The sequence below is a fragment of the Bactrocera neohumeralis genome, chromosome 2 (assembly GCF_024586455.1).
Source record: "Bactrocera neohumeralis isolate Rockhampton chromosome 2, APGP_CSIRO_Bneo_wtdbg2-racon-allhic-juicebox.fasta_v2, whole genome shotgun sequence".
In the NCBI taxonomy this organism is placed as follows: Eukaryota; Metazoa; Arthropoda; class Insecta; order Diptera; family Tephritidae; genus Bactrocera; species Bactrocera neohumeralis.
Genome location: NC_065919.1, coordinates 91,709,313 through 91,735,997, shown reverse-complemented (window position 1 = coordinate 91,735,997; position 26,685 = coordinate 91,709,313). Strand labels below are relative to the sequence as shown.

Below are 26,685 nucleotides of genomic sequence, written 5' to 3'. Positions count from 1 at the left end.
AATAATTTGCTTGGAGTAAAGAATTTGCTGGAATAGGCTCTCTTACTTACGTACTCTTACTCTCACATTAGCCTTTTAATATCATTATTAGTTTAAAGATTAAAAAACTCAAGCATCCGACATACAGTTGTGTAATATCTTTGAATCGAAGCTGTTAGCATTTCCTTCAGCATTTTAGTACTTTTGCTTACACATATTTGCGCTACCAAGTATGCAAGGCAAGCAGCGTTCAAGGTTACTTCATTTTTATTTCTTCAGAGGCATTTCAGCAGTCTTTGAACCATACTGGTAGCTGTCTCTCATATTTCACATAGAAATGAGATTAAAACGATTGAAATTCCATTGAACATATGACCAACGCATGCTTATGCGCGTGTTAGTGTACATATATGTATGTAACACTTTGGTTGTGGGCTCCAAGAAAATGCAAATACAAAATACACTTGTGTGCGCGCAAGCAGATGCATATAATAATTTAAAAAATATATCCAACAAAACATTAAAAAAATTATCAAAAAACTCATCAAAATTTTCCAACTCGCAGCTGGCATTCACATTTCTGATACGTTGCCTCTCACCATCCAAATGCTAGACACAACAACATTTATTAGAAACTTAAGAATGGGTATGCAAACAAATCGAGACATCTTTGATACATACACATGTGTATTACATTTCAAAGAAGTCTTATTTAATATGTTCCAATATTCTAACGCACTTTTGGATCGACCTTAGCCTTCAAAATCTAACCCTCATTCATATCGTATTTACCGTAAACTTTATGTATATGGCTTTCTTGCTTTGCATTGATTGTTGTTGTTTGTACTCGTGACATGACACACACAAACATTGCACTCACAACTTCACATACTTTCAGGCGAATAAGCTCGCAACATGCACCTGCCACTCACTTACGCGCACACAACCATATGCGCATGTTGTTGTACACAAATTGTATGTTGTTGTTTTCATAAGCACGTATAAGCGTTTCACACAAGCGCTTTGTATTTGTTTATTTTGTGTTATTATTCGATTTCTCCACACTTTTAACAATGACATCTTTTATTACTGTGTGCGCACATCCATATGTATGTATATGTATGAGTGCATTTGTGTACTTTGAATGGCTTAGCAAAAAAATGTATAAAAATCTTCTAACCGTTTCCAATATATTGTCTGCTTAATATACATTTATACGTACGTATATATACTACATGTAAATGTATGAATAACATATTTTTGTTTGTTGGTGGGTGCGCGCATACACTGACTGACTATTGAAAGTTTCCGGCCGCGAAGTTAGTCCGCGTGGAAGTCCTTATATTTGATTAAATACATATTATTTACATACATTTTTGAACTTATTGAGGACTTTCTAAAATGTATAAACAACTACGAAATTGTGTAGAAAGTGCGAGCGTGAGCATTCAAGCGTCACTTGGCGTATGCGTTGCGTAAACGGTTGCATGCGGCACAAACATGTGTATGGTGACATGCAACAGTCGACACTGTCTCAACCTTCGTCGCGTAATGCCGCATTACGCTATAACATTGTATTATATTTTTTCCAGTCCTGCTGCCCATATGACCTCATAAATTGTCGCGTCAGCGCGGGCGCTGACCTGCCGCCATACATCAACTCCACCGCCTCCTCCGAAATACACATGAACATTATACGAACTCGTCAATACGCCACGTCGTCATCGAATCAGCTGCAACCGCTCTACCAGAACTAAAAATAAAATTAAGTTGAATAAATTTAACCAAGGAACGAGAGTCCACACAGGCAAGGGAAGGGGGAAGCGAAGCAGAAATAAACTCGGCCATGCCTGCGATGAGCGAAGCTGGCTACCAGGCCAAATAACTCCGCCAAACAAAAATAGCAACCAAAGGAGCTCGAAATAAACAATAATATTAACAAAATAATAATAAATTTTACGTGTATGTGCGTGTATGTGTGTAGTTTGTTGTGAGAAATACCCGTAAGTAGGCTAAACACTAACATACAGACTTCTCTGTAGAGCTTAGCTATTAAGAACCAGAAAACAAAGTAGAAAGCTGAACAAAATAGGAAATACCAATATAGCAAAATAAATGAAAAAAAATAAAAGAAAATGAGAAATAGAGTACTAGGTGTTCTATTTGTTGTAATAAATATTAATTAATGTTTGTATCGGCAGAACATTAAGTTACAGTGTGTTTACGAGAATCAGAGACAACAGTTTAAAACTATAAAACATCGTGACAATCCCACAGAATTGAAAAAGCCTTGAAAAACTTGGAAAAATAAGTTAAGTACATTCTTGAATTATGGCATACACATTAATTTATGTGTGTGCCTAGTAATTAAGTAATTAACAATTGTATGGAGCAAACAATACTGACCTTTGTAAGTACAATTTATACCAGCGCGACTTCTATCCTACATACTTCCAGTATACAAGAGAGGTAGAATTATTGGAGAATTGATACTAGAGCACCTCACTGGTTATATTTAACACTTTTGCAGAGGTTTGAGAAGATAGTAACTTATTTCGATGGAGGGGTTTGTTATACTTTTCATCTCGTTTCAACTTCTGTTGCTCAATGCTCGAACTGATCCACCTGAGGGGATGAAGAAATTAATATAAATTTTTCTTGACTAACTAAAAGCAAAAACGGTAAAAATGGGCACAACACATAGAATTTTTCGATAACAAGACGCTGCGTATACGCAACGGAAAAGGGAACGGATTAAGCGTATGGGTCAGTCTAAAGCCCTCCGGAGCTACAGTTAAAATTACAAGTGAATGCTGAAGCTGACCGAACTAAAAGCTTTGACACTGTAGGGGATTAAACAGGCGAATTTTTTTAGTATTTTACCAAGTGAAGTTTTTGCGCTTCTCCATATTGGAACGACGAGAGTATAGATAGACACCCACATCTCAATTCGATATATAATCAACCGTTAGGTGGCAAAAGCATTGTACTTTGTGCAACATGTTGCAAGAGTATGAGAAAAAAAATAATATATGTAGGAATGCGCTGGTATATAATAAACATATCCTTTGTTATTGAATAATAAAAATAACCTGAGCAAGAAAAATAAATTTAAGTAAGATTAAGAAAAGAAGAGTATTACAAAATGAAATGTGTAGTAAAAGCGATAGACATACATATATGTATATAAATGCCCCAAAACAATATACTTATGTAAGTATATACCTACATACATTAACATATACACTCATTCAAACATAATTTTCTATACGAATGCTTGCTGTATAAAATAACCATTGAAAGCGTCCTCGCATTGAAAGCAAAGTCGTAGAAACTACTTTAAAACTGGTGTGATCTACTTAATAGTCGTAATATTAGCAAATGCTATACCTTTGTGTATGTACGAGCGTGAATTCGGTCAGAAGTTGCCAGTCTAAGACTGGTACTATTTTAGTTCTAGTTTAAATATCTAATTTGGTTTCAGACCGCAATTTGTGTAAATTCAATATTGTTTTATAAATATACTTGGATATAATATTATAACTCGATAGGTCTCCCGACTAGTTTAATTCTTTACTGCAAGGGTTTATTCAATTGACCAGAGTGAAACCCTTTGATGATGGTGAAATAATTAATGAAATGCTTCCAATAAGTATTAGAATTTATGTACTTCGGAATTGAATCTTCATATAATATATGATATAAGTGTATGCAACACAGATTATAAAGATCCGAAAACATTTTGTGAAGCAGTTGGAATAAGGCATCATGATGACAACGCGAAAGATCCATAAAAGAAATTTCAAGAAATTGCAAATTTTCTTCCTTCAAATTTCATTTCTTCCTAAGTCGTAGGAAGATTACTGGTGTCAGGAACATAGTGTGTATGGTGAACTACAATTTAAGGCTGCACAACAATATTAAGAAAATAATTAAAGAACTTGTGCGGTTCAGTCTCTCAATAATAAAAAAATGAAATGTAGTAAGGAAGAGATAAGTACGTGTGCAGGCGATACTCCACACTAGATTCTCTAGTTCTAGGCGGGCGAACATTGCTATTGCACTTATTTATTGTATTGTATTAAGTTATACATTGTCCAGCGACTTACTTTGTTGCAGCACTGTATGTCAAATATATTATATCCAATATTTTTACTTGACCGCAGCTTTCATCATATTTGTGCGTACTCGATAACGAAAGTACGGATCGATGCCGACCTTTTATTCATGAGAGATATCACGTGTCAGAAGTACTATTTGTGATAATTTTTTTTAATCCTTTTTTATGCTATGCTTATCTGTTGTGCCGCTTAGAAATTAATGTTCTTTGATTTTGTGGGCGTGGCAATGTCCCGATTCCACTTATCTACAATACCAGCCACCTCAGAGTGATACGGTTATCAATTGCACGGAGGAACGGACGGTTGGTTTGACAGTCAGACAACATTTGGATATGACCACTATATCCTGAATTCCCCATTTGCTACTTTGCTGTCTGTCTATATATAAGCGACTCTGTGGACCTCTCAGTTTTTGCAATATCGATCTGAAATTTTACACACTTACTTTTCTTCCCAGGAAGCCGCTTATTTGCCGGAACGCCGATATCGGATATTATAATCTATATTTAGCTGCCATACAATCATAACCAAGTTTTCGTATGTAAAGCTTTCTAATTTAACACGATATCTGCACGCTATCGTAGCTTCGGAGCAGCCGAAGTTAGCGTTTTTTCGTGTTATATCTTATCAAGATTAGTTTCAGGTGATACCTATGTACAACCGTTAGTTGTTCAAAACCATTACACTCAATGCGATTTGTTGCGAGAGTATAAAAAAGGCGTTCTGCTGTTGTTGGCGCACATTCGACGTCACTCGTACTTGTAGCTTCGGTTTATTTAGTTCGCTGGCGTATTATCTACTCTGACGTTCTTACAACAATCGTAAAAAAATGTATGTTTGCATACGTGTTTAGCTGTGTACAAAATTAATATAGGTAACTTCGATGCTGTTTGCAAAAAGTCTTAAAACGCATGTCACCTGCGAGGTCGAGGGAGCTGGGGGCTGTCAATGTAAGGTTTTAAATAAAGGCTAAAAAACGAAATGCAAACGAGCTAAATAAAATTGACAATAACGAAAAAACATTTCGAAGGACAAGTCAGCATGCGTATTTACTAATACACATACACTTTTTAAAACAAAAATAACAATAAAAGTAAAACAAAAGTTCGGTAAAATGAAAGCGTGAAACGTTGTGCTTATTGTTGGAGCTTTTATTTGAGGGAAACAATAAACACTCGGAATAAATGAATAAATTTATGAAACAGTCCATAAATAAGCAAACTCGCATGTATATATATATATATATATATATGTACATATGTACATAGACAAATACATATGTTCACATTGTGCATTTGTAAAGTGAGTTTGGACAAGTAATAAAGAGCTAAGTTCGAGTGTAACCGAACATTTCATACTCTTGTAACTTGCAAGGTCTAAAGCCAGGGAAGTAGCCTTCAGGTACGTAAGCCATGTTAGTCATAGGCGTCTAGGGCGAGTTTCCATCCAATTTTATTCCTTCTAAACACAAATATGCGCCGTTATAAGAAAAACACGCTCTCTCAATTTTATTAAGATAACTCACATATTGGCCGATATATTCAGCATAAAATCGCCCAGAAGTTCGAAAATCTTTATGTCGAGTATATGGGAGCTGCTTCTCGATTTGTACAATCTAAAGGAAATATGTAATCAGATGGGATTTAAAACTATGTTATGTAGTCCTATTTTGAATATGGTTTTTGTAGCTTAAGGGGTTTAAGAGGTATTACATTAAACTTATTAGAAGGCGGAGCCACGCCCACTTTTCTAAATTTTTGGCCCACATTTATCTATATCTTAATTAAGTGTTTCGTTATGGCACTTTATAGGTTTTCGGTTAATCGGTTAAACGCCCATCTACGAACTCATAATTTTTTACTAGGAAACACGCACATCAAGTTTCATGAATATACTATATCTAAATTTGTACTCAAGTTATAGCTAGCACGGACGGATGGATCATTTATATACCCTAGCATATATGTATGTATAACCCTATATCTATCTCGCTTAGTTTTCGGTGATACGTACAACAGTTAGCTGAACAAAGCTATTATACTCTGTAGCAACATGTTGCAAGAGTATAAAAACGTGATGGAACAATAAGCAGGAACCAGCTTTTGGACTTCTGGTATGCTCTTTAAGCCTGTTGATGGCAATTTATATTTCACAATTTAAGAAATATTCTCCAATTTAATATATGTTTGTATCCATGTGATAAGCATTGCGTCTCAGTGAGCTTAAAGTGAAACAATTTTTTTCTAAATTTAATAAGTCTAATTAACTTGCATATGACAGAATATGATTTAAAAAAATATTCTTGTCGTGATTATAGCCGAGTTAACAATAGCGCGCCAGTCGTTTATTCTTTTCGCTAAGTGGCGCCAATTGGATATTCCAAGCGAAGCCAGGTCCTTCTCCACTTGGTCCTTCCAACGGAGTGGAGGTCTTCCCCCGGAGGGTACTGCGTCGAATGCTTTCAGAGCTGGAGTGTTTTCGTCCATTCGGACAACATGACCTAGCCAGCGTAGCCGCTATCTCTTAATTCGCTGGACTATGTCAATGTCGTCGTATATCTCATACAGCACCTGTTGGAAAGAGTTATCCTGCGTTGGATTTCCAGGCTGACATTGTTGGTGGTGTTTATGCTGGTTCCTAAATATACGAAACTATCTACAACTTCAAAGTTATGACTGTCAACAGTGACGTGAGAGCTAAGTCGCGAGTGCGACGACTGTTTGTTTAATGACAGGAGATATTTCGTCTTGCCCTCGAATTGCAGTCTTCGATTCACTAAGCATTGGAGAGGAGCAAATCGAACGAACTATTGTCTAACGTAATCTGATGCCTGTGCAATTATGTTCTCTCTCTTTTTTTGCTGGAAAAATACTTGTTAGGACACAAAACACATTTTAGCAACCCTTTAGTTTCGAGCAGCGTCCATACCTTTCATTTCCTACTAACAATTACTATCTATAAGAAGTTTTATGTTTTTTAAATCAATGAAAGCGAAGCTGAGACAGTTGATATACAATTCGCATAATTATATTAAGAATATTTACAACCGTCGACCGATGTCAGGGCTTTATTAGAAGGAGAAAATACAGACAAATTCTTCTTGCAAAAATTTACAAATATTTTTGGCTATTTTTTTAACAGAAATTCCCAGATTAAACATCATATACATACACATGTATACCAATGTATGAAGGTATACTCGTACATTTCTACAGATATAAATAATAGACGAATATACATACATACATATGGTAAATGTGTGCAGCTGAGTGATAGCCATTTGATAGCCAATAAAATGTGTGAACAATTTACCGATTTGTATGTCGATCGTATATTCGACCGAACATTTATTGCCACTGATTTTTATTGGCATTTTCTTCGATTTCATTTCATTAATAAAATGGCATAGAAAAAGGGGGTGAGGGCAGGAGATCGAATGTATTGCTGATTTCAGGTTTAATCGTTAAATAAACAACTTGCGAAGCTATTTATGACACCGCGTTATGAGTGTTGTTGTTGGTGACCGGTGGCACTCAATGAATTTGGTGGAAACATTGCTGTAAGATAATAAGCTAACAAATGAGCATGAAGCTACAAGTGTTTCTAAAGGAGCGCGGGGAGACATTTTTTTATTTTTTGTTTGATTTTAATTAATAATATCTTTGCGCACTCCAGTTGATATTGGTCAATATGTTAAATGTCTTAAGGACCTGAGATAAATTAGTTTTCTGGAGGATAGTGTAAATTTGGATGAAATAGGTTTAGACCATTCTTTAATTCTGCAAACCTATAAAAATTATTCGGTCTTTCTGGCCGACTTTGGACCGTTCATATGTGTTAGATACGCAAGAGAAACACTTAATTCTTAAATTATTGATTTCTGTTAGCCAGTAGTTTTAAAGTGAATATCTCGAATACAAAGCAGAATGAATCTAACTACATAAATACGTGATCTATATTATTAGATCAAAATGATAGAAATTGAAATTGTTGCTTTTTAGTGAGCGCTTGACCGGAGAATATATATGTACATACATAACTAGGTTCGTAAAGTCAGTGCGAAAAGAAAGCTTTGTTTATTCCTCATAGTGGTCACAGTTGGTTACGTTTATACGTCGTCTCACAATCTAGTCTCTATCACTCCCGATTTAAGTTAATACTCGTACGTACCCGAGATGTGTGCAATCATTATGCAAGTTCGGCTAATATCAATAGTTTCATTCATAAGCAATGTCTGTTAAAATAAAGATACTTGAAAGCATTTTATTCGCATTCTTCTCAATTGCTTAACAATGCTCAGCTACACCCGAAATTAGCCCTCTTCGCACTTTACGCGTTTCATACACATTTCTTGTAAATTCCTCGAACAAGTCTCACAAAAAATAGTCTTTATTCTTTAGTTTTATATACTTCCATTTTATTTACCGCTACAAATAGACATATATGTATATATACTCTATGTACTTACTCTCGACAGTGACGCGAAGTAGAAAGTAGGGGCGAATTAAGACATAAGTTCCTTATGTTTATATGTATAAGTATGTAGTATGTATGTATGTAAGTAAATGTGTGTTTGTTAATTGTCAATTCAGGAATTGAAATACTAAGAAGTTTACAATAGAATTAATGCAAACCAAAGACAATTATAATGTAATTATTGTATGTATTGTATGTATTGTAATTGGGCGTTATATATACGTAAATATTAATACGAACGTTGCCAATGCAAATATTGCGGGCATACACGCATACATGTATGTATGTAGTAGATCCGTTATGCATATACATACATATACATTGTATACTTTGTGTAGATGTACCAAGGTGTATATATTATGTACAACTAGGATAAAATTCTATTAAAATATGTATAAATAAAAATACGAATACAAATTATGTCTGACATACAAATATAAATACAACATGAATGAGTTAAATTGAACTTAATGAAGAAAACAAGCACAACTCTACTTTATTTGGGGAAGGAAGCAGTGGCTTAGCGCTGAACCCGAGGTGCTGTCTTCCTTATATGTTACAACTGGAACACTGTGACACAATATTTATTCACCTAACTGCCGTTATGTGCTAAATAATCTGTGTATGAAGGTAAGTTGTAATATGGACCAATGAACTAGGAGCTAAGAAGTCCCGTGTGATTATCAGTGCGAGTTTTGCTGTCCATACGTTTCGCGAAATCTCTTCTGTATCAACTGGTAAGCGTTGTAGACTCTAAAAAGATTTGAAGAAAAGAAAGCGCGTATGAGTTAGGTCTAAGTGATCACACAATGAATGGTGGTCGAAAAGATATTGGAGAATAATACAGTTAAATGTGCTTTTGTGTAAATTCTACTGTTGCACGTACTTCTCTTTCGCCGCTTTGAATGACTTCTTGCGTGGTTTCTTGTCGACGGTGTCTGTGCCGGCTTCGGTGTTTGGCAGATCATTTGGTGATATCATAGTTAGGTTATCTGAAAATCAATACAATTATTAAGTAGCTGCAACTCAGCAGGGTTGTGATGGGTCTCACTCACCGGGATGGCAGAAGAATGCTATTGAGTGGCGTCCTCGCGAACGTATATGTTGCTGCTCCGGTATCACAACACGATGAGGCTGTAATAAAAAAAATTGTTATATTTGTTTTGGTCTCATATCAAAATGTTCTGCATAATTAGCTGTACTTTATTTCTCTCTGATTAAATTATAAGTTAAATTAAGATGAAACTGTGCTTACCAATGCAGGATATCTTTCTTTTGTCCATATTGAGAGGATTTCACCGCAGTTAATCAATATGGCACCGGGCAGATGACCAACGCGCTGCCACTTTTCACTTCCAGGCAATTTCACCTCCAGGCCACCTTCTGAGTCTTGTGCCAATAATGTGAATGTGCCATAATCTGTGTGCGCACCACAACGTATCATCTCACCGTTGGGCAATTGGCGTACAGTGGTGCTCGTGTTCTCTTCATTTCCATCCAGTTCGTTAATTTCATCACGCGGATTCGATTCGGGACGGAAATCAGGCTGATCTGACAAGCAGCGCTGATAGCTGTAAATGCAACTTCCTTTGACAAAGTCATTCTTATCATCGGTATCTTCAATGATGGGAGGATAATACAGGAGGCGCAGTGTGGACTCATTGTCGTGATCACCAGACAGCATGTGTGAGTGCTTCTCGAGGAAGAACGATTGTGGTATGTCGAGGGAGACGGCAAGTGCCTGCAGGATGAAGCGCGAAAGGGCTTTGAAATCCTGTGCCAACGAAGATATATGTTCCGCAAATCCGGGCAATGGCTCTTCAGGTAGATTTGTAGCATTTAGTGTGCATATGTTGAAAGCGTGACGTAATTCGGGTGTTTTGCCATCGAAACGTTCAACGCCAGGACGCACGTATCCATGATTATCATCACCGGTGCGTATATAAAGCTCTCTTACGTCATTCGGTAGATCAACAAAGTCATCTAGATGATCCCAAGCGGTTTTCAACTGAAAGTACAGAGGTAGCAAAAAGATTAAATGATAAGTTTATCCAAATAAAAAATAGCTTATATTTTGTGGCTAACCTTTTCATCGGAAATACCATGATTTACAAGCAAGCAGAGTCCCTTCTCGCTCAAACATTTTTGTAACTGGTGCCCTACTCGATTCACAACTGAACGGACTGGCGCCTCCTCAGTCCCTGTGGTGGAAAAAAGTGAACAAATTTTCAATTATAAAACTATGAAAATAATTGATTATGATGTTGAAGAATGATTTTTATAATGTTTGTGAGAGAACTATATGAACACGATCTTAAGCAAGTCGCAACACGCCAATGACAATTGATTCATATGATGATTTCCTTCGAATTATAAATATGTATGTATTGCTCATGAAAACGTTTAGTAACAAATTATATACATACATATGTATGTAGATACAGAACGCTACACATCAATCAATTTGATCATTGCAGTTGTAGATCCATCAATAGCTCAAATCAATCAAATTACAATCGACAATAATCAATGGCTTTGAATTTATGACATCACGATCTATCGACGATTATTGATTTATGCAGGAACTAAACGTTGAAAACTGAATAATTCGTTACGAAAAACGTTTGTATTTGTCTTTTGTGTCTGGGTTGGTTGTTAAATGTAGTTCACCTACATATTTGATGTTCCTTCTGTTATCAATCGAAATTTCCTTGGGTGCTTTATCAGAGAGTCTTTCCAGGCAACTCCATTTGATTATGTTAATACTATTTCTACTATTATTCTATTAAAACAAAGAGAAAATATCCAGAGAACTGCAAGATATTTCCTGTTATACATATGTATATGTAAATACATATGTTTAAGAGGTACGCAGCCAAAGATAAACGTAGCCACCCAAAGTTGAACAAAGGCCATGACAATGTAGGCAACGCAAAGGAAAATAATCAAACAATCGATTCCCAACGACTTTCGAAGTAATCAATGACGACTTTGTATTGTTAAACTGACTCTCACATGTAGACACACATACACAGACCATACCTACATATGTATGCGTTTTCGCGCAGCTAAAGTGCTTAAAAATTGACAATTTTTGTTAGCATACAACAAAATTTGACTTTTGGTTTTTCGTGCCACGGGCGCCGACAATAGATGTGCCACATATACCATGTGAATGATAGGAACTTAGGTGGGGAAACCAGCTCAAATGAAAAACTGTGTATGTGACATCCAGAAAAATGTTTGTGAAGACGTTCTGATGATTTCCATCCTATGCGAAATAATTTCGAATGCTGCCAGAGGAATTTTCTTTATGGAGCTCGTATCACAAAACTTAATGTACAGTCTAACGGCAATTTGTTTTATCTGACTGGTGTTTTTCCTATTCATGGAGGTGATAATGAACTTGAAATAATATCCGAGGTGCTCCTATTATTTTTCATTAGCTGTGCGAAGATAAATAAGTCAGCAGTTGTTGTTGCTGCTGCTTGCTCTGCCTTAAAATGATTTGTTATTTTGCTGATGTTTGTCTATCTAATAAGCTTTATTTGTTTGTTTATTTGATCTTCTCGTGCGCCTCTCGTTGCTAAGGTGGCGTGTTAACGGCTTTTCGTCTCGCCGAGCTGAAACAGCATTCGAATACCTTCTGTTATTGAACGGAACTGCATGATACATACGTTTTTACATAAATTTTTGTATATCCAGTCAAACAGAAAAGGAATGAAAGTGCTCCAAAAATAAGTTGAGAGGGGAAGTTTCTAAAGCTTACAATGTTTGGCGGTTGATGATTAACAATACAAGGTCCATATATGTATTATTCGTAAGAGCACCAAAGAGAACTAATAGTAGTAGAAAATAAAATGCTTGAGACACCGCTGTCAGTTCATAATTACATAGCTCAAACCAGTTATAGAGTACAATCACCTAACAGTTTTTAGAAGCACACATAATAGTTTCGATTCGACAATAAATAATGGCTAATCAATCCAAACATTTCCAACTGAAGACATCAGCTATATTTGTTATTCGGTCGGTGACTTCAATGGGGCTCGATTTCAAAACTGCGATGGGAAATATCGAAAAAGCATACACACACTCATGTTCAGCAGTAACTACAGTTGTACTAGGAAACTATAGAAAAAAGCATTGGTTGATACAAAGAGAACGTATTTCTGATTACAGAAATTATTTAAAAGTACGCAATACATACAAATTTTATACAAATGTGTGTACATGTGAATACAAAGTACTCGGCTATGTGTGAGTGACTGCGCTGTGAAGTTGGCCTTCAAAGCTTCCATTCCGTAGGTTAATCACACGATAATAGCTGAACAGTTAGCAAGTGCAAGAGTGTAGGTACGCGTGCGAACTGCTCGGCGCGCCGCGTCCCTCGCGCCAACACCGTGTTCATTTCAGACCGCGCAAAGTGTCAGCAAACAAAAGGTAGACTTCATTAGTTTAATATTTTTAAAATTCCTGACGGTGGGTAATTGTTTACGGCAAATATGTTTCTCTTACCTTTTGCTATTTCCAATATTTTTTATCAAAATATTCCTCAAAACCTTTGGTTTATTTTCGTGATCTTCGTTCTCGTGAAGTAAGAGCCTATTTGTCGCTTTATCATTTAATTTATCAATTCGCCATTTGTTGATAGTCATGACTATCGAGTCTTCTTATACCGAATGTATAAGTATATTCATGGCTTTTCGCACCTTACTTTAAACCTTAAACCTTTAGGTAAACAAAACAATTGTGCTCTTTATGAGGCCTTATGAGTGCCATTTGTCCAATTCGAAATCGGTCCTCTAACATTATCAGCACTAATTTCGCTACTTATGCGACGACACGTACTTATGCATTTAGCAGTTATGTAAGTAGACATGGCCGCTCCTCTGCGGCGCTTACGAGTGTTCATACATACCTACTTATTTGTTCACATACTCGCACTGCCGCTCTCGTTTAAATAATTTATTTGCGAGGAAATTCAATTGAAATGCGCTCAATTTGGAATTGAAATTTACATTTATGCTTCTCTTTGTTGCTGTTGTTGTTACTGCTCTCGTTTATCTAGACACAACTCAATTAGTCGGCGGGCAACGCGTTTCCATTTTCATTTATGGTACTCACACATTCGGCGAGCGTTGACTGCAAGCGCGTAACTTATTCAACAACCGACTGACAACGAAGACAAAACAATTTATGCAACTTATTTTCTACAATGCAACAGAGTAAATTGCGTTCGGAAGTAGGTATAACCTACAAGCGCTAACCAAACAATGCTTCATTGAGTTGGATTTGAATGACTCTTGATGCAAAATCAAACAAATTTGAAAAAATAATTACATTTCATTGCTTTTAGGTTATGACGAAACCAACAACCATGACGCGAACCAAGGAGAAAACTACCAGACTCTCGTCTGGAGGTTATGATGCGCCGCGGTGTGCTTAAGACTAACAAAGGTCGATGAAGTCAATGCAACTGAATTCATCTGATTTAGTTTGATTTAAAAATTCACAAATATTCCTAGACAAATATTGAACTTTTCGTGCTTTTAAGAAAACTTCAGTAGAGAGCCGTTCTGATGCCACTTTAATCACACGATAACGGGTATACTTTACACGTTTCATTACCATTTGCAATGGACAAAAAATTTAAAAACTTAAAATTTCAGCGCCTCCAAAATGTGCATGTTAATGGATGCTTCTCTGCTTTAGGTGCTTCACAGAAAGTCTGATCGCCGTTATAATGATAAAATTGTATAAAAAGGGTACACTGAAGTCAGCTGTAATGCATTACGTTAAAAATAATCATAATTGGATAGTGCAGGAAAACAATGATCCCAACATAGGGCCATACTTTAGATTGATCATCACAGTCATCGGACGCCAAACCAATAAAGACTGTTTAGACTTTATTGAAAACTAAAATATAAGAACTCATTTAACGCCAAGGAAAGATTTCATTCGGCTCCTCCAATATGCTTGGAGGTCGCTTACTGTGAAATATGCGGAAATTTAGCTGAAAGTTGCCGTCAAATATATCAGGCTATAATAGATAGAGCGGGAGATTGGAGCAAGTATTCAATAAATGTTAGCTACACAAAAACAATTATTTTCTATAGTTGAACTATTTTTCCAATAAACGCTACCTATACTTTGGTTAACGAAAACGTTATTTTTTATTTTGAATGCGCTGCTTATACTTTTTATATAAGCTTTAGAATTTAGCATTTATCAACCAAATATAAATGTACTATATATATGTATATGTGTATATGTATATGTGTGAGTACGATTTTTTCTACGAACGTAGTCAAACGGAACGGAATGTTGGGACATAAAAAATCGGACGAAGATCGATTGCATTTCCAATGACAGACGAAATGCCGCTGCTCAAAGTGATACTGTCAATTAGGTTGTTAATTTATTTGAAAGTAAACTGCATTATTCAATAAGTAATCATAAAAATTGAACAAAATACTCCAGCACGGACACGAGAACATATCATATGTATGTATGTTTTTGTGTGTTTTGTAGTGTTGACAAAGCCAATAAATAATGGAAAATTGTGAAATTGCGTTTAAAATGATTTCGAGTATCTTTTCCGGCGCTGACGTAGCGCCAACTAATTGCAGCAAATATGGAGTAATGTGTCATCACTGCGCTCACGTGGTAAAAACTATCTCAAATAGATGAGTACAAAGCAAGTTGACATAACAAACGCTGCGGCGGTGATAATGAAATGTCAACAGTGGTTGTGATTAATAGATAATGCATAATACAGAAACCGTTTTTTATTCGAATAGGCATGTTGGAGGCGCAACGCTGGGGACAACTCGAAAACTAAGTATAATAATAATAGCAAGAAAAGGGTGTTGGTGACTCTGACAGGAAGTGGTAAGCAGCCAGCAAAGAAAGCGGATCGTGCGACCAGGCATTTGCGAGGGAAAAGTCAAACATTTGGGCGCCTTTGGCAGGTGAGCCGTACCAGACGTCTAAATTTGTACGCGGGTTTATTGCGCAATAACGTTTACGCTATCAGAATCTGATAACGAATGTCCAAATGACAAAGCTGCCAAAGCACACAATGGCAAAAGCAAATTAATAATACTTATATTATTTATTAATAGGAATGTGAATTAATTTCGCCAACTGTTTGACTTACTGCTAACAAGGGCAACCACAAAAACACACGCCTGAATTGAGGGTAGCCGAGTGAAATATGAGAAATTTGTAATGAATTATGAACAAACGCACGAGCACTTATGAAGCAATGCTGATTAATCCAGATAAGTCCAGATGTTGATAATTTTTCAATAAAAACGCTATGAAACAATTACATGCATTGCATATTTCTAGAGGCGACTGACATTTAAGAAACCTTTGGCGTATGATTTGCTCACAATCGCCAAAGTTCTCTTGTATGTTTGTATGTCAGTCGTCGTAGGTATTTATAATCCGTATCTGATATCAGGTGTCAATACTAAAAATTCCTTAAAACCACTTTGTAAAAGTTGAAAACAATAAATATAGTTTAATATTAAAAAATTATTATATATTTTATAAAAAAAACATTAACAACAACATCCATGAAGGTGATTCAGCACCTAAGACTTGTAACTTAAAATGGTTAAGTACACACAATGGTCTTATGTTTACCTTTAGACTAGACTTTAGAACATTAAACGAGGCAAAAATAGAGAAAATAATTAGGTTCCGTAGCGGATCGGTAGCAAAGATAATCGAGCGATATATGTAAAGAAGTTAAGCAAACAGTTTTTTTTTATTTCAAATTTCTTTGGACACTTTTAACAAATTCAGACGGCTTTGTTCGTTGTTTTTAATTGATTTCTTTTGACTCGTAAAATCTTCGGAAAGTAAAAGGTGTTATTTTAGGATTTTGATCGTTTTGAGGTTACTGGTATGTGGTCATTGCACTCATAAAAACTGCCCTTGACTACATGTTGTATGTATGTATTTAGGAGAGCTATGAACTTAAATTCAAACAAATGAATGCAAAAACGACAATAATATAACCTCACATATAATAAATAGTAGTCACACGTCGGCGACATGTGATGGATGGGTGATTAACGGATGGGTAGTAAATATGCAACAAACATACATACTTAAGTACGTCCACACGAATTTGAGTTTTGAGCTCGTACCTTTATTGCCAATTTACACTCTTAAAGTGTCGCCATGAATTGGACGGACAAGGAACAAAGCTATTAAAGATAAAAGCGCTTCGTCAGCCATTTTTCCAATGATTAATAAAATATCGAATTAACAAATTATACTTCATCAAAATATGATTGAGTGTCAATTGTGGTTTCGAGCTTTGCCGAATCTTACGGTATGGTCGTTAGCCGACGACTTTATTATAGACCACAAAAATGCACACACACATACATACACACGTAGCGAGTCAAACACCTGAAGCAATAAATAACAAATTAATGAAAGAAGAAAACATAAACGCGTCAGAGTAAATACAAATAAAATATCGTCCATTAAGTTAAAAAACCAACGCACACACAGCTATCCCTTCTAGTCGCCAATAACAAAGAAACATTTCAATTTTTGCATTTTCGTTGTCTTCATTGGAATTCTCATTAAAAATTGTGAGGATTTCCATGTCTTATCGAAAAATGTGCGGCATTGAAATGAGGAAAATCACACGCGTTTTCCGCAATTCCAAAGAATTTAACCCTAGTCCCTGTGTGCGAACATTCCTATGAATGCCAATCTGCCGATATTTTATGTGGTTTTATTTGCGTTTTTTCCACTTTTTCATTTTTTGTTCATTCACTTGCTCAGTCTTGTTTTTTATTTATTGTACTTGTGTGTTGGTGTAAAGTTTTTGTTTTTGTTTACTTTGTACAGTTAATGCTTAATTGCACACAGACGGTGATAAGTTAATTGCGGCTAGAGCAGGCGAAATAAAAATGTTCGGTCCAAATTCTTAAATAAAAACTAAAAATTCCAAGAATCGAACAAAACACGCTACCACAAAGCCAAACACTTCACTGAAATGCGAAATATACAAGCACACATACATACATCCATAAGTTCGATATTAAAACAGGTACTTATGAAAGACTAAGATTATAATAAAACTGTATAAGAGGGAACAGTTAAAAATAACCTTTCAATTAAGGAATATACTTAAGTATTTGCGCGATAAGATTAGCTTTCGCATAAAAATCAGAAAATTTAGTTGTTTAGTGGCTTCAAGAGAGTTGGAATTGCGAACAAATCTACGTCAGTTGGCGACATAGTGGCTCTCCATCCTTTACTGAAAGACGGGACCAGCGCCTGGGATCTTCGATGCAAAACGAAATGGTCCCATGTAACATAATATGTGTACCCAGCACAGTATTTTGCTCGCGGGTATAAAAATTCAATAACAAAGTCGTACGTCATCGACTGGTGCAAATACGGCAATAACAAGTTCGTTAAAACATCTTGCTGTTTAACCAAAACAAAGTGAATTTCCTGAATCAGAATAAATGATCGCGAGTGCGCCAGTGCTGTACACTTTTTATACCCCAAAAAAGAGGTGCGTTCTGTGGAATGCCAAAAAACAAAACAAATTTAATTGCACATGCATATGTATGTACATACAAATATTATTTTTGATACTTTCAAACGAGATTTTGCTCAGACTCGGCATGATCGCGCATTCACACTGTTCTTAACAAGCTTGTTACTAATTTGATTCACAGTTAGTAGTTTGACGTTTCTTGTCAGTGAACAACAACAAACATTCCAGGCACGTAAAATAATGATTCCGCCCGATTTGAGAAAAACTAATAAACAAACTATCTGAATTCCATAAAAACTTATCTTTAAAATCTTTTGGTTAACACGATGCAGTTAAATGCATGCCAAGGCCGCAATCCTAACACAGTCGACTGAGTAAGCGGCCGCTCAGGGAAGCCAAGCGCGGCTGGTGACGCATTCACGGCAAAGGCAATTGAATTACCTACGTCACAAATTTAATTTCTACTTCTGCTAATTTGTTTAATGTGAATGCTAAAGCTGGGTCTATTGGTTACTCACATACATATGTGTATGAATAGTGCAACTTGTGTGCACATATACATACATATCTCTGTATATACATATATATTATGCAAACATATATTTAATAATAGATAGCTTTATCAGCCTTAAAATGCATGGAAGAGTGTGTGTGTGATTTTGAGAACAATCGGATCGATGAACAATTTCAGTTGGGGAAATCACTAACGACGAACTTCAATGGAAGCCGCTTTTAACCGTAAGTGGATTTGCTAGTTTCATCATAAAATGTTTTATTATTTTCATTGCAAGTTTTATTTGCAGCTTAATTTAGTTGTTTCGAATGCAAAGCCATGTAAACCCCCTCAAAAGTAGCATCGCTCTCAAATGTGTCAGCTCACGTGTTAGGCAAACTAAGCTGGAGAGTGTGTAGGAGATGAAGGTGCTTCAAATATACTTATATGTACTGACACCGAGTATTTACATATAACTCTGGCATGTATTTATAGAAGTTTATGGCTAAAAATAAATTGTTAAATGAAAATTGTAGAATTGCTTATATAAAGGCAAAGTTCTATAGCGGTTTCAGGAATTCGGAATGTAAATAGGAAAATATTCGTGAGCAATTTTGCTTCTTAAATTGTTCGACACTTGCTTTCAACACGTGTATGAAGAAACACTGTAAAACTAAAACTCAACAAATAAAAAAATAAAAAATAAAAATAATATTGAGCAAGTAAGAAAATGCTAAGTTCGGGCGTAACGGAACATTTTATACTCTTGCAAGCTTCAAAGCCAGGGTAAAACCTAAGGTGTAAAATGTCAGCAAGAGAAATATAATATAAATAACTCATACACTGACCGAGACATAAGATTTTTTAGAATAACGGTGTCGGGAGTAGTATTGACTCAATTTGTAGCTGTTTTAATCAATACTATATCAATTAACATACCACGGACTAATAAAAGCGCCCAATGTTTCATCAAGGTTCCCCGCATACCATCAGCAATCATATAGAGTAAAGTCAGCCGGTTTTCGAAAATGGGGGCTATGTCAAGTTTTCACCGACTTTCTTCCATTTTACGCAGTAAAACACCTTCTCTTATTTTCATTGAGATAACTCACATATTGGACGATATATGAGGTACAAAGTCACAGCAAGTTCGAAAATCTTTATATTAGGTATATGGGGCTCAGGGAAGCACTGAACCGATTAAACGATTTTTGACAAACCGTCGTAATATTATCAGGGAAGGATTATCCTTGAACTTCAATTATATATCTTACACATTGGCCGATATTTTTGGAAAAAGTCAACTATACTTACTGGATTTCAAAAATTCGGTACGTCGAGGCTTGAACGTTTTTTGTTGGATTTTAATAATTCTTGCTCATAAGGGGGCAAAGTTACAGCTTGCTCGGATGGATAGACAGACAGTTACACGAATGACTCTTCATATCACTATCTATATCAATAAGTTGTAAGTGATACGTATAACCGTTAGGTGAACAAAACTATTATACTCCGCAGCAACATGTTGCATGAGTATAAGAAATGTTAAAACACTTGTGATGCTATTATGTATATTCGTAGCTGATCGCAACTTGGCCTCGAATTAAGTCAAGTGGAAGGAAGTGCCAATAACATTTTTTACTGGGTACACAGCATGCAACGCCATACATATGTTTGCTTCAAAAATAAATTCAATTGCCGTGGATATTTGCTAAAAACATAAAACATTCAAGCCAGAGTTCAAGGAGAGAGAGCTTAAAGCCAAGCTGTTTCAGATATTTTTTCGAGGGAGGGAGAAAAGCTCAGTCACCGCAGAAACAAATTAAATAAACAAACTGAATCGTGAAAGTTTTAGTTTTTTTAATATTCATAAGTATTTATAGTATACATACATATGTAAATTGAACTATGTACATACTATATCGAAATTAAAAGAATTAGTTATTGCTTTTGTATTTATTTCGAAGTAGGTCCAAACTGGTATATTTATGGCCGAGATCTGGCAGCTGCCGTCTCGTTGGACACAGAAACACGAAACCCGCCATTTATTTGTATGGACAAATGACAATCGGATAACTAGTCGGCCCGATAGGTCGTACTATTCGTAAGATACTTTACGACATAACTAATTGATTTCAGTGAGTAAGTAGTATATATGTCAGTACATACGCGAATATGTAATAATATAACTAATTATAAATCCATAAATAGCATAAGAATGTATATATGTATGTATGTGTGTAATCAGAAATAGATACTGAATGAGGTTTTGCGTTGAAATGGAATATTCTATTCAAACGATTGATACAAATAAATGGCCCATTGAAAGTGCGGATAGCTTCAAGGTAATGGTGGCAACATGCAATTACAACAACCATACAAGCATGAATTGCTAATATTTTCATATACATACATAAATGCTTAGGTATAAACATAGAGACATACATATATAACGCTTACCGCAATGAGCGAGATCAATTATCGGCACCAGACCCTTGGTCAGCAAAGTATCCACTTTGTCATCATTGGCTTTTGTTTTCAACATTTCTGCTGCACTTTGTTTGTCTGTTTGTGGTTGAGTACTTTGCTCTTGGTGCTATTACGGATGCTGCTGCTGCTGCTGCTGTTGTGCGACGACAATCACCAAACGCCGCTGACACTGGCCCGGTTGCTGGCTGGTTGCTTCGACTAGTTATTCGCTTAGCCGATAATGCGAGCACGAGCTGGGCACATTGACGGGCGCTGAAGAAATGCTATGATCGTTGTAATAATTGCTGACCGCTGCCTTGTGATTGCTCAACTGCACTGCGGATAGTTTGGACGCGGCGCGGCAATTATTGGTGCTGCTTATCGCTGCTTATATTGCAACTGCTGACTTCGTGGAGCACTTTTTCGATTTGAACTGGTGGATTATTGCACTAAATGGAGTGTGTGTGCGTGGTTGTCTTGCAAGTTCTTATTCTTATTTTTTCTGTTTCTCTTTCAGCTTTGTTGTTTTGCAGTATTTTGCCTTTGTTGTATATCAATTGCGGGGCGATAGCTGTGAAATGACGCACACAAATATGTAATCGACGTTAAGAACTTGATTTATTGAAAAATATTTTTGTAAAGTGAATGCAAGAAATAAAATATTGCTAGTAAATAAAAAACACTGACAGTTCGTTGGTGAAAAATAAATCAATTTAATAAGCAGCCTAATTATTGGCAATGCTTGTGACCGGAAAGCAAACTGCTCGGAAATTAGATAGATTTGCAAAAGCCCTTCCAATAAGCGATCGAATTTGTCACTAAAAGCGTTTACGAAGCGTCAACCTATCGTACATACATATGTATATCTTGAAACACACAAACGATGACCTTTCTCTATTTTAAACAACTTGCATTATTTCATTTGAAAATAGTACTGATATTTTGGTTTCACAGTTTTTTACCGTAATCTTAAAGAGGTCGTATGCCTGTTTTAATGATTTTTCAATTCATTGTTAACTCTTTTCGGATATCGGGGTTGCTTTACTGCAGTACCGTTTACCACGCGAGAGCTGACTTTTTACTACTGGCATACGCTCGCCACGAAAAATTCGTGTAGTTGACAAAAATTGGCTTGCTTAACAATGTGATTGCGATTGTTTTATTTCTATTTGTTTATTATCGACTGTTTTTGCCATTTTTGCTTTCATTATCACCAACCACAGCAGAGCGCTCTGTTACGTGCGCGTTCGGCGCTTCGCTACGCGACACAGATAAAGGCTTCGCTGTTTAGCAGCTATGTACATAGATGAAATGCATGCTCCCATACACACACACGCATGTGTATGTGTTTGAGAATGAGCGTTGTGCGAAAATTTCGAGTGATCATCTCGCGTTGCGACACACGGAGCTAGTGATAAGCGAACGCACTCTCGACTGAATTGCTAGGTGATCGCCAATAATTATATGCCTTATATGTATATACTACATACATATGTGAATGTACATACATATGTATGTATGCTTGTGGATGTAAATGTTCATGAATGTACGTGTGCGTGTGCAAGTGCCCCTCAGAGATTAACAAATTGGGCACGGAAAGCGAGCGTTCTTGATGAGCGCATTCACGGGTCGATACCTCGATCAGACCGACTTGTGAATGATCGCCAACAATGTGCTGTTATCTAGCACACGTACACTCATAGATACATATGTAAATGCGTTCGTAATGATTTAGGCGTCTATGGCGGTGACGGTCACGCCAATTCACCGTTTTGCTTATTGTTTTCATTTTAGGTGTGCACATAACATACATACATATGTATGTACATTCGTTGCCTTTTTTGCTTTTAACTTTTCGTATTTGCCCATATTGACACGGTGTTCATTGTCATCTATATTTTTATTCAATCTTTCAATTAGGGCAATTTGTATCCCTGTCACATCTCTGCGGAAACTCAATGAAAAATAATGTTAAAATTGCATTTCTACGGAATTTTTTTTGTACTCAGTCACCTTTGGAGACGTTTCTAACTTAATGCGCTAAATGATAAGGAGCAAAAAGTACAGCTCAACGGGACTTTATGCACCCGAAACAAGGTCGGTAACGGAAAACTTATACATATGTAACCCTTGGATCGACTATCACGTCAGAACTAATAAGAAGGATAATACTTGTAAGTGTTTTTCCAGTTATGAAAGTCAAAGATATTAAATACAAATTCTATAATTAATCGAGTAAAAAGTTACACAGGGGGTTTCGTGGGAGGTCGTGCTTTTCAAATTCGAAACGAACACCTGCTCTTCTGTTACAGGATCCAGGTATACATCAATCTTCTGATAATTCCGTTATGCTGTACATTGACTTCAGTTATAGCACCCTTGCGAAACAGGTTGTGGTCTGGTGGAGATATTTGTTTGACAAATGGCACAAAGAAAATTGTGATAACCGCGTTAGCACATTTACACCTAGGCGTAGAGCGATACGCTAATGAACAAGCGAGTACAATTGAGACCTTAGTAAGTATGAGTGAATATACGAGGTAGTCACTATGTTGATATATACATATGTACATACTTGTATATCTTGCATGTGGTTGGAGCGTGGAAGGCAACTCGATTTTTAGATAAAATTTATATGTACATACATACATATACATATGTACATACATATATTTTCATACATATATTTTCATACATACATACATGTGTATGTACATACATATGTGTTTGTTGATGCGCTTGCAGCAAAATGAAAAAATAACTGAATATCAAATGCTTCAGTTTTATACAGATCTCATTTTACTATCCATAGTCCAAAGAATTATATGGTGAACAAGCGGAATTTTTGTTTTTGTTCTGTTTGCAAGTGAAGCAGTGCCTCTCTACAGGCCTACTCTTCTCATCTTTCAAACCTTTGACTACTTGATTTACAAACTCTGTGCCCAGGTAACTCACGCTGAAAACTCGAAGTTTTTAGAATCGGCAACGACAGGCAATATTTAAGGAACTGCTGGGTGAACCTATGTATACAGGTACATATGTATATGTATGTACATATGTATGTACTTTGAGTCGACTAATGAATTTTACGAGAGACTTTTCACCATAGAAAAACGTTAGAAGCTTTCTCTTTGTGAACTGTTTTATTATTAAACGCATTGATGATGGAATTCAGATCTATCACGACTGCCGTCACTTTATCAAGACAATCAAGATAACAGTGACAACAGTTAACTATCATGAAATAAGCGCGTGTCTAACCATGTTCTGTCATCCTTCGTCTACGACGACGTTCGATTTAAAATTCGTTTGAAGACAGGTGTTTCCCCTTTGTTTTGTTCTGATTATTCTTACAGCATCAACTAAAAATTTACATATATGAATTTCGCTACTTTTTGATTGAAAATAAAATAGGGAAAATAATAAAATCTATTTTGGTTTTGTTTTTTCCTCTCGAAAAATGACGAGGGATGGCCTTAGTGCACAAAAAATGAGTATTATGTTCCAGGGTGAAAAACTTAACCACACAAAGCATTAAGTACTTTCATTGTTAAATGTAAGCCTAGACACAAGTTTTTCCCTGGGAATATACAAATTTGGTTAAAGTACTCGTAGAATATTATTCACATTTCTTGATGCCCAGTAACCGCCCATGAAAGATAAATAAAACTAAACACAATCAGGTTTTGATGTTTTATTTGAAATCAGCACGAATCAACAAATCCCAAACCTAAATATTATCTATAATCACAAATTTTGCTTTATCGAAGGTCAAATACTACAAAATCTAGAAGAACTGTTAACATTTAAGGTGAGGTGAAGTGTAATTAACATTTACACTGTTAAATGCACTGTCGGCCTCTTGAGTCATTTACGGAAACAAATCAGGTAAATTTTGCAACATTGCATACAATACACTCATCCACACATTCATATGTATGTACATATGTATGTAGATATGTGTATATTGCACGATTTGCTTATTGTGAAACAAATTAATCATGAAACATTTAACTTTATTCGTGTCTACAGTTCGAGCATTCGCATTTCGAACAAAGGCGGTCTGTGTACCTAACAGCCCTACTGTACTTATGGAGTGACTGTGGCCGTATCTGTTCGATTACTCAGAGGCGAAAAACGGGCTTTCTCAGGAAAGAACGTTTAAATAAGCAATTCTTTTTCCAAATCGATGGCGAGAACTATTCAATGAGACACCAAGCATGCAAATAACTGCACTTTGTCCACTTTCGCAGAAATCCGAATACGTAAGCGAGCATATGAAAAAATCAACAAAACGAGCAAACGAACACTCCTTATGATCACATTGGAGGGGACCCAACTGAAGGTAAATAAAACCAAAAATCTCCATTAAAAAACACATTTCCACACCGCACCGATATTACTAACGAGCCAAGGAGGAGGGGCAGAAAACGGTTGCACTCCTAGCAGAGCCCTAAATTATAACAACCTATACCAAGCGCTGCGACAACGGTGTGTCTACTGACGGCGTTTTCGAGGGCGCATGAGTAAGCGACTTTCACTGACTGTTCACGAAATACATATGTATGTATCCATACACACAGATTTATGCATACCTATGTACATATGAACATTCATGCACTAAAAGTGTTAATATAATGATTATTTCTGCAACGCTTTGTCACAACTAAAATCCCCGACGCAGTGCCGCCCCCCGGCCATTCAAACTCCTATCCAATCACGCCGCTTCCACATGATATTTATGTGTTGAGCAATCGTCAACTCGTTTTCAGTCTTAAAATAAGCTGCAACTTGGAGCTGCGAGATCCCGGTTGTCGAACAGACTCTTCAGCCACTATCGGCCAGCCGCGTTGTTGGTGGTCAACACGCAGACGTGGCGTGCCAATCGGAATATTTAGTTCAGTATCTGCAGCCGCAACAAAACTCAGCAAACGAAAAAAAAGGAAATGAAAATCAACTCTGACGCCTCTGCTACCATTTGCATGTTTCTACCTGTTACTTCCAAGTAGTACAGATTTAAAAATAGAGTTTCGACACAAGCAGATTATGCATGTAAAAATCTGCAACGCTAGCTATTGCACTTATAGTTCTTTACTTTTCATACTATCTGTTAACACATTTAGTTTGTTTTTGTTCAAATTGTTCGAATTGATGAAAGTGCATCAGCCGTTTACGGGTGCCATTATATGAATTAACCCAAATTTATGCAAACAAAAATGGAAATTAGAGAGAAAAATAAAACTCACTTCACTCCACTCCACAAATGCAAACAAACAAACGACGAAATGACACCAGCAACAACCAGAGGCGGAACTAAGGCGGAACGGCGGTATTGGGAAGAAGGATTGAACTGAAACCGCGAGCGCGATCACTGCGACGGAACAAGATGGCAACAACTGTGGCGCTGACAATGGCGAACTGGCAATTTGAACGTCACGAACACACTGTGAACTGCGATAACGAACAATCCAAAAAACCAATCAAATAGATGGCAGAACGCACTGTACGCGTGAGATTGTTGAACTCGAAGCGGCACACTACTCCACTCTACAACATCGTCCCCAACACTGGCTCCACATGTACGAGGAAGAGCAGCAGCA

The 26,685-nt window shown here is 36.4% G+C and overlaps 2 protein-coding genes and 3 long non-coding RNA genes across 11 annotated transcripts in view; 3 read left to right on the top strand and 2 right to left on the bottom strand.

Moving 5' to 3' along the window:
* The window catches only part of LOC126752419 (octopamine receptor beta-1R), a 46,149-nt gene extending 37,090 nt beyond the window's left edge, over positions 1-9,059 (top strand). For 3 of the 5 annotated variants that reach the window (XM_050463220.1, XM_050463212.1, XM_050463201.1), the window contains one exon: positions 1,572-9,059. In XM_050463220.1, the coding sequence (XP_050319177.1) occupies positions 1,572-1,736 (165 nt within the window). In that variant the 3' untranslated portion in view covers positions 1,737-9,059. Of the gene's footprint in view, positions 1-544 lie in introns of all 5 variants that reach the window. The other 2 variants (XM_050463237.1, XM_050463228.1) reach the window with 2 other exon arrangements.
* On the bottom strand, positions 8,744-26,673 carry LOC126752488 (1-aminocyclopropane-1-carboxylate oxidase-like). Of its 2 annotated transcripts, none has more exons than XM_050463310.1 (7): positions 26,332-26,673; positions 21,077-21,656; positions 10,662-10,777; positions 9,832-10,584; positions 9,632-9,710; positions 9,463-9,568; positions 8,744-9,329 (listed from the first exon to the last, which is right to left on the bottom strand). In XM_050463310.1, the coding sequence occupies exons 2-7, from the start codon at positions 21,159-21,161 to the stop codon at positions 9,260-9,262; spliced, it is 1,209 nt and encodes a 402-aa protein (XP_050319267.1). In that variant the 5' UTR covers positions 21,162-21,656; positions 26,332-26,673; the 3' UTR covers positions 8,744-9,259. The 2 variants fall into 2 exon arrangements, with proteins under 2 accessions (XP_050319267.1, XP_050319277.1); XM_050463320.1 differs by lacking the exon at positions 26,332-26,673 and adding an exon at positions 22,048-22,303.
* On the bottom strand, positions 10,784-13,563 carry LOC126752582 (uncharacterized). Its single transcript, XR_007666009.1, has 3 exons — positions 13,095-13,563; positions 12,787-13,024; positions 10,784-12,707 (listed from the first exon to the last, which is right to left on the bottom strand). It is a non-coding gene; the product is annotated as an uncharacterized LOC126752582 (long non-coding RNA).
* On the top strand, positions 13,736-14,746 carry LOC126752585 (uncharacterized). Its single transcript, XR_007666010.1, has 2 exons — positions 13,736-13,821; positions 13,936-14,746. It is a non-coding gene; the product is annotated as an uncharacterized LOC126752585 (long non-coding RNA).
* On the top strand, positions 14,968-15,913 carry LOC126752569 (uncharacterized). Of its 2 annotated transcripts, XR_007666006.1 has the most exons (3): positions 14,968-15,086; positions 15,383-15,553; positions 15,707-15,913. It is a non-coding gene; the product is annotated as an uncharacterized LOC126752569 (long non-coding RNA). The 2 variants fall into 2 exon arrangements; XR_007666005.1 differs by lacking the exon at positions 14,968-15,086 and having other exon boundaries at positions 15,298-15,553.
* Positions 26,674-26,685: the final 12 nt, after the last annotated feature.

Excerpts from the sequence above, each read along its gene's own strand:
- LOC126752488 (XM_050463310.1), bottom strand. The coding sequence starts at position 21,161 with ATGTTGAAAACAAAAGCCAATGATGACAAAGTGGATACTTTGCTGACC. Across the intron at positions 10,585-10,661 it reads ATGGTATTTCCGATGAAAAG|TTGAAAACCGCTTGGGATCA; the intron begins GTTAGCCACAAA and ends CTGTACTTTCAG. Across the intron at positions 9,569-9,631 it reads AGCATTCTTCTGCCATCCCG|ATAACCTAACTATGATATCA; the intron begins GTGAGTGAGACC and ends ATTGATTTTCAG.